The sequence below is a fragment of the Lichenostomus cassidix genome, unplaced genomic scaffold, assembly GCF_008360975.1.
Source record: "Lichenostomus cassidix isolate B80296 unplaced genomic scaffold, HeHo_3.0 HiC_scaffold_864, whole genome shotgun sequence".
In the NCBI taxonomy this organism is placed as follows: Eukaryota; Metazoa; Chordata; class Aves; order Passeriformes; family Meliphagidae; genus Lichenostomus; species Lichenostomus cassidix.
The window spans coordinates 133,604-141,876 of NW_028147344.1; the positions used below are offsets into that span (position 1 = coordinate 133,604).

At 51.6% G+C, this 8,273-nt stretch overlaps 1 protein-coding gene across 1 annotated transcript in view; it reads right to left on the reverse strand.

Annotated features, from left to right (window-relative positions):
- Positions 1-4,187: 4,187 nt before the first annotated feature.
- The window catches only part of LOC146423359 (uncharacterized), a 97,173-nt gene continuing 93,087 nt past the window's right edge, over positions 4,188-8,273 (reverse strand). Inside the window, exon 5 of the mRNA XM_085044851.1 lies at positions 4,188-4,743. Within this exon, the coding sequence (XP_084900977.1) occupies positions 4,188-4,743 (556 nt within the window). The remainder of the gene's footprint in view (positions 4,744-8,273) is intronic.

Below are 8,273 nucleotides of genomic sequence, written 5' to 3' on the forward strand. Positions count from 1 at the left end.
AAGACTCAGAGAATTCTGCTTACAGAGATCATTTCTGGTCACATTGTCCCTTGTAGATGGGTGACATCATCCGAGGCAGCCTGCACTGAGCATGTGGTTCCTGAGTGGGGTTTGTTGTGTAGGAAACCTGCTCAGGCTTTTCCATTCTTTGCTCACAAACAAGAAAACTTCTGCTGGGCCTGTGTGCAGGCAGAGCCCTGAGGAGAGCAGGTGGGACATGGAGCAATGGGCTGGGACAGCCAGCTGCAGAGCTCAAGGGACAAGTTTCTGATGCAGGGAACAGGGATGTCAGTCCCAGCTGGACAATGTCAGCCATGGTGAGGTTGGGGGTGAGGAGCAGGTGGTCCCAACAGGGTCAGCCAGCAAGGGGCTCATTCTTCTACAGGCAAAGACCTCCTAAGGAGACATTCAGCATCAAGATCACTTGCAGAATGTTTCTATCAGCTCTTCTCTGAAATGAATATTAAAAATAATTCCTTGATTAAAGAAAACTCATGGGTTGCACTTTGAAATCTTCCTCCCTAACAGAACTCCAAAGTGACTCCAATGAGCTACACAAGCCCTGAACTCTTGAAGACAATGGAAGAAAGACAAAGAGCTCCTGAGGGCTTTCTGTACTTGAATGAGCCCCACGGTGGATTTGGGGCTGAGTCTGTGACCCTCAGAGACTGAGAGAAGGTGGAAGAAGCTGCTCAAGGAGTCAGAAGCAAAACTCCAAGTCTCTTGGAGCACCAATGAGCCCCACTGAGGGCAGGGACTGCCAAAGGTTCCCCAGGGACTTGTGAGAGCAGATCCTTGGGGCCAGGATTGCAGGGAGCCAAAGGCTCTGAGCAGGGAACTGGGTTGCTGAGAGAAGCCTGAGTTGGTTGGAGGAAGCAGAAAGGCCAAGGGCTGAGCCCAGCCCTGGGACAGCAGGGCCTGTCCCTCACAGGTGGCTCAGGGCTGTCTGTGGGGCAGTGGGATGTGAGGGGGAGGAAGGACAAATGTCATAAAACTGCAACCCCTGCCAGCCTCCTCAGGGAGAGGAGAGGGAGAAGCAAAGTGCAGACCCGGAGAGGAAAGTTCCTTCAGTGGGGCCTCCAGAGGCAGTGCCAGAGCCCAGGGGACAAAGCCCTGGGTGCCTCTGGCCCTGCCAGCCCTGCCCAGCCCTTGGCCATGTCTCCTGCAGGCTGTGGCTCCCTGTCCGTGCTGCTCCTGTGCCCTGGCCGGCTGCACACGCCCATCTCGCTGTGCCCCCCAGCATTTCTCAGCCAGCATTTCTCAGCCAGCATTTCTGTGCCCTCCCTGGTGTCCCTGCACCCAGCACTGCCGGTCCCTGGCACACAGAGCCATGGCAGGAGCCTGACCCTGCCAAGGGGCTTTGGAGCAGGGTGGTCCCTGCGATTGCTTCTGACCTCAGCAGCTGCTCCTGCCATGGTTCCATGGGCAGCGAGCACAGCAAGGCTGCTGTGCATTGTCCCTGCTGAGGCTCAAACACTATCAGGGCACATTCCCTGTCTGTAGAATTCGTGCCTCACCCAAGCACTGCACTTATGTCTCCAGCATTGCTTGCCAAGGAAAACACGGCAAGGCAGGCTGTGTGTAGCAAATGGTATTTTAGAGTGTCTAAAACTTGCTAAATAATAGATTTAGAGGTGAGATCCATTTGCAAAAATGGAATGGAAAAGTAATGCAACATGGAATAGGGGAGCATAGGAAAAAGTAGAGGAAAACATCTTGGATGGTTTCTTTCCATTTTCATTTCACTTGCTGAAAGCTGTTTCAGTTTTCCAAGAATCTTGTCCACAGTCCTGTTTGCTCTTTTCTAGAACCTTTTGTGGGGAACGAGTTCAGACTTCTGTCCTATGATGTTCCACCAATTGCAGCTTCTCTTGGCTTTCCACACGGTGAGTGCTGCATGACTTATGTAGCAAAGCAGGACAAATGTTTGGAGAACTTTACAACTTGGCCTTTCTTTTCCTTGTGGACTGGGAAGTTGTGCCATTGGTAAGGTTTTCATTGTGACTGTTCTAGCCTAAGGAAACAGGAGGTAGTAGCAGGACTTGTTAGGGAATGCAACCGTGACTGAATTCAGAGAAAGAATCTGCAGGACACTCTGGGAGCTCCCTGGGCTGGGCTCAGGTTCCACTGGGACTCTGCAGCAGGCTGGGCTCCAACTGGGATCAGCAGCAGCTGCAAATCCCTCTGGGCATCTCCATTTGCTGCTGCTAGGAGGAAGCAATGAAGTGAGCCAAGAAATTCTGCATTTTTCCTTCTCTTGGTGGATTTTTTCATTTTATTTGACACTCCAGAGGCAATTTCTCTGATGGCCTCTGTAAGTTGATTCTATTTCAGTAGCACCAGCAACAGGGCAGTGTTTAAGCACTGTGAATGTGGCCCGAGTGCCTTTAATTCTCCTCAACTCAGTGCTCAGGGAATTGTGAACATTTCAATCTCTGCTAATCATGATGCCTGTGACAAAAATACTGAATTCACTGTCACAAAAGCACCAAGGGTTGCACTGATGGAAAGAGACAATTGCAGTTGTACTGATAAAATTCAGGTGGCAACACCAGCTGTGATCTGCAACTCCCAAGGAAAAGGCAACAACAGCCTCCTGCTGTCACCTCGGGGTGGGTAAAGCAGTACTGAAAACAGTGCTGGAACCTGATCGTTTCTTCCTCTGAAGGTTGGTTCAGGGACAGCACAGCCGGGCCCTGAGCAATCAGGGCTGATTGGAGGTGACTGTTGCTCTACTCCAGAATTGCCCAGGAAAAGCCCCTGGGGAAGCCAAGGCAGGAGCAGCTGGGAAGGGCTGGTGCTGCTGCTGCTCCTGCTGGGAGCCCCGGCTGGGCCAGGCTGGCGCCCACTGCGCTGTGCTCCTGCTGCTGCCAGAGCCAGGCGGGACTTGGGGACAGGGAATGGACACGGGGGGACAGCAAAGGCCCTGGGGCTGCAGTGATGTTGGCGCTCAGGCCAGAGCCAGCACAGAACTTCAGCACGAAATTAACCCAGAGGGGAACGCTGGGGAAAGGCTCCATTTCAGCCTTTCTTTACTCGGCACTGTGAAGGGACTGAATGAAATGGAGAACAAGCAGGGCCTGATCCATTCCCCTTTAAAAGGAGCCATGAGGGGCTGTGAGGAGCCATGAGGGCTGTGAGGTGCTGTGATGGCCATGAGGGACCTTGAAGAATTGTTAGGCACTGTGAGAGATCATGAGAAGCTGTGACTGGAAATGAAGAGCCATGAAGGGCCATGAGGGACTATGAGTAGCTGTGAAGGGCCATGAGGGACCTCAGCCCTGGAAGGAGGGGATCCTGCCATGTCCCCAGGCAGGGCAGCTGTGAGGCTCCGTGAGCATAGATGTGGTGCAGAGTGGGCTCAGAGCACCTCTGGGAAGGGATGAGACTCTTCCTCAGCTCCAAACTACACCAAAATCACCATAAATAGGACTTTGCATTTTTAGAAGCCACTGGCAACTTGGAAGTGACCACACAGCTCAATCCCACTGCAAGAAGGAAGGGAATCTTCCCTGTGAGCTGCCATTCAGCCATTATTACAATGGGTGGGATTTAATTCTAATAAGTAATTCAAACAAATAATTGTAAAAACAGTACCAAGAAATGAACCCCCAACACACAATACCACACCAAAAGGATAAACCTCCTTTATCTTTATTGTCTCAAGGCTCATGAGAAATAGTCCCATTATATAATACATTCAAAACCCACTCAGGAACAAATTTCCCAACCCTTCATCATCCCCAACCTTTGGCTGTCTCATTCCATACCCCACCCCACCCTCCCAATCCCCGCCCCAACCCATCCCATCCCTCCTGGATTTCAAGACCCTCTTCCCAAGCCCTATTTTCCCCATTCCACCCCTTTCCGATCCCAATCCCACCCATCCTGCTTCATCCAATGCCCATCTCACCCCTCCTGAATTGCATCCCACTATGCCCAATCCAATTCCAAACACATTCCACCCTGAGGAGTGGTGGAATTGAGTAATTTTGGGTAGCAATTGAGCCATTTCAGGATAAGATTGAGTACTTTTCTGTGGAATTGAGGGGTTTTGAGGTAATGGATTACTCTGTTGGCTGTTCGAAAACAAAATGATGGAGGAAACTGTATCAAATACAGCAAAAAACCAAATCATCCAGGATATCTCCCCAAACACCAAACAGCCCTCCCAAAGGGCAGTAAAATTATCGGGCTTTAGGTGATGAAGGTAAAGCAGCAGACAAACCTCTTCCTGCAGTCAGGGCACTTGCTTTCTGGTGGCTCCGTTGGTGAATTGTCAAGTGAAAGCTCTGAGTGAAGCTCTTCCCACACTTGGGACACTCATAGGGCCTCTCCCTAGTGTGGATGCGCCGGTGCCTGATAAGAGTAGAGTTGTGCTTGAAGCCTTTCCTGCAGTCGGGGCAGCGGAATGGCCTCTCCTCCCTGTGAATGCGCTGATGCCTGAGGAGAATCGAGCTGGTCTGAAAACTCTTCCCACACTGCAGACACTCATAGGGCCGTTCCCCAGTGTGGATAAACTTGTGGTGGAGCAGGTCAGAGGTCTGGCAGAAGCCCTTCCCACATTTCCCACACTTGTAGGGCTTCTCGCCAGTGTGCATCATCTTGTGGCGGATCAGATGGGAGCTCTGGCTGAAGCTCTTCCCACATTCCCCACACTCAAAGGGCCTCTCCCCAGTGTGCATCATCTCGTGGCAGATCAGGCAGGACCTCCACCTGAAGCTCTTCCCACATTCCCCACACCTGTACGACTTCTCTCCACCTTGAAGCTGCTCATGGACCTCCAGCTCTGAGCTCTGGCTGAAGCTTCCACCGACAGGGTGGGTCTTTCCTTCTCAGAGCACCTTGGGCTGGGTTTGCAGCCCCTCTTTGTACAGGATATCCAGAGCATTTCGTCACCATTGGATTTCTGCTCCATGGAGTCGCTCAAGACAACCTCTTCCAGGAAGTTCTGCTGCGGAGATTTGTCCTCCCTGGTCTCGATCCTCAGCTCATGGCCTAGGGGAGGAAGGACAAGGAAAGGGTGGGATTTTCCTCTATGCCAGAGGGAAAGGAGAAGGAGATCCCCCTCAATCCATCCCCAGTAGGATGGCATCAGCAGCAGGGTTGTCCTGCAGCTAGGGGCAATGCTGGGCTGGGAGATGGAGGGGAGGAAAAGGGGAAAGGGGCAGTGACTTCCTCCTCACCTGCCTGGCTGTCCTGGGGAATCTTCCTCACAGCCTTCTCCTCCATCCGGACGAGGTTTGGGAATGGGAAATTCTGGTTTGGAGGGAAAAACAAGGTGTGAGCATGGTGAGTTTGAAGGTACCCCTACTCAAGTCCATCTCTAGAAGTCAAGAGGGATCAGGTATCCCTAAAAACCACCAAACCACCAAGATTTTGCAACAAAAACTATCCCAGGAGTCCCCTTCTGTAGTCTGTCCACTTTGGGGTTGTGGCAGTCCCTCCTGTGCTTGCTGCTGGGGGGCCTGCATGTACTGGGTTTCACACATCTGCTTGGTCCTCACCCTCCCTGGGCTCTTGGGGGTCCTGGGAATCCCAGGAGCTCCACCTCTGTGGTTTATCCACTTTGGGGCCATGCTGATCCCTCTCCTCCAGGGTCCCCTCACTTAGGCCTGCCAGGGGTTTTGGGCTTTCCATGGGTGGCTACTCACCTCAGTGCTTCAGGGTGTGGGTGTCCAAGGAGTCCCCTCTCCAGGCTTTTCAATTTTTCAGGAGTCCTGGCATTCCCCCCTCTCTGGGTTCCCCACTTCAGGGTTCTAAAGGTCACAGGGTTCCCTCCCTGCAGACTCCCTCTCCTACACACTGCCAGCAGTCCCCTGGTCCTGGTATTACCCTCTCCACCCTCCCCACTCTGGGGACCTCGAGATTCCTCCCCTCTGGTTCTCCCCAGGGATCCCAAAGCCCCCTGGCTCTGAGCTGGAGGTGGTGGTGCCTGCTTTGGGAAACCCAGCCCTCACTTCAGGGGGGGTCCCTGCATCCCCCTGCCCACCACTTGGGCTCTGCCTGCAACCACCACCCGGACACCAAGAAATACCTCCCAGATAACCTCAACATTGCCCAAGGGATGTTTGTGGCACAGCTTGGAAGTCCTTCATACTGCAAACAGCCCACCCAAAACCACTGTGCTCATTTAAAAGTAAACTGGCAGGAGAAATGAACCCCATTCAACTGCCACACAGACATTACAGTTCACTGAAGAGATTACAATAAATGCAACAATACAGAGAAAACTGCTTTTAACCCTCAAAGATTGAGTACAACCTGACTCCCTGTTTGTCAGAGCGATGGTCGAGATCCTACCAAGTGGTTGGCTCAGTCCTGTTGAAGTTGTAGTCCCATAGAAGTTCTAGTCCTCCTCTGGATCTGTTCAGTGGAAGTGGTGTCCCAGGACCCCAAAGCGAGGTTATATATGCTCAGGTTCAGGTGGGAATGCTCAGTACCTCCCCCTGGGCAGGGAGTTTCACAGTGCAATGATGTCATCCTGTGAGTCATGGGATATTTGGCAAGCCTTTGATGGTCTCAGTCGTGGCAGCTGCCCATTGTGCTGGTGCCATTGAGTCCACGATGGCCCATTAGCAGAGATGACCCCTCAGGCTGGGTGGGACTGTGCTGCTGCTTCCCTGGAGGGAGTTATCTCAGCTGAGTCATTGAAGTGAAGAAAATGAAACACTGCCCTGTCTCGCAGGCTTTGCCTCTCCTTCCTTTTCTCATTTAACACCCAGCTCATAGCTTGAGGCATCGGGGGTGCACTGGCAGCTACTGCAAAGGACGCATCATCAACAGCTCATCAGAAATTACCTAAGGGGAGTAGAATGCCCAATTTGGTTACACCCACAGAGTGCTAAACTGTCACCCTGCTCCTATAACCAGGACAGGCTGGTAGTGAAATGTAATTGCAAGATCTTGTTCCACTTGGCTTTCAGCCAAATAACCCATGGGCAGAGTCCCTCACAAACGCAATAATTCCTTGAGTCCCTCCCTTCCTTCTTCCCTCTGCTTCAAGCTGGGAATGTGCTGGAAAATGTTCAGCAAAGCAAGCTGTGCTGTCTGCTCTGGGAGCCCAAAGCGCTGCTGGACCTCGTCACCTGGCCCTGCACAGCTCCCTTGGGAGACATGGCAGAGCCAGCACCCTGGGAGCCTCGGGAATTCTCCCCTGGGATCCATGGCACACACTGCAATGCGCTGGGATTCCAGTTTCCTGCAAGAAAAAGATGTTCCTGCCCTTGAAGGCAAAGATGTTCCTGCCCTTGTGGAGCTAAAAGCCAAGTGGAGATGGTGCAATGACACTTCACTGCCAGCCTATCCTGGCAATGACTCAGCTGAGATAACTCTCTCTGGGGAAGCACCAGCACATTTCCACCAGCACAGTTCCACATTTGATGGACAGGGTGTCCCCTATTCCTTCAGCCCCCATCCTTAAAGCAGCACTCAGACACTCAGAGCTTTTCTCCCTGATGACTCCCCAGGTGCCAGGCAGACCTGCACTGCCCAGCGCTCCACACCTGGACCCCACTAAAGCAATGCATCCTCTACTCCTCTGTCCTTGCCTTGGGCATGTTCAACAGGAAGCAGCTGTGGGCATCACTCTCCGAGTCCATACAACTTCTAGAGTCACAGAATGGCTTGGGTTGGGAGAGACCTAAAAGCTCATCTAGTTCCAACCGATTGTCTTCTCTCCATCTCTCTAACAGGTCTTTGTATTTCTTTCTATATCCTTAGCTCAAGTTTCTTGTTCAATAAAATCTCTTTTGTTCAATAAAATCCTTAGGTTCTCATCCTATGGTCTGATTCACCCCTAGCGAGCCCGGAGACACTTCAGAGACAAATCAGAGCAGTGGGTATTTGCTTTAATTCGGTGCACCATGTGTGGGGAGTTCACTCCTCACACACATCTCGGTACCTCCAAAGACACAGTGTTGTAGGTAGAATTCATGAATATTGATCACATTCCTCAGAACAGGAATGGTTATACAAATCATTTCTCGGAAATCATTAATATCATTAGCATGTGCACAACACATGCTCCGTATGTCCCAGTGGTCTTTGGAGATCCCAAAGACCCCTCCAGGATGAAGGTCTCAGTAGTCTTCATCACAATGCACTTTTCACCTTTCTCTCTGGAGCATGCGCAGTTCTTCCTGAGATGATTCAGCAGTGTCTGTGCTGGCTTCAAAAGGATTCTTTTGTCCATCTTATCTTGATAAGATTAAGGGAATCCTGTTTCTCTAGGTTTTAGAATTCACATATTCTGTCTCTCAATAGTTAACTCG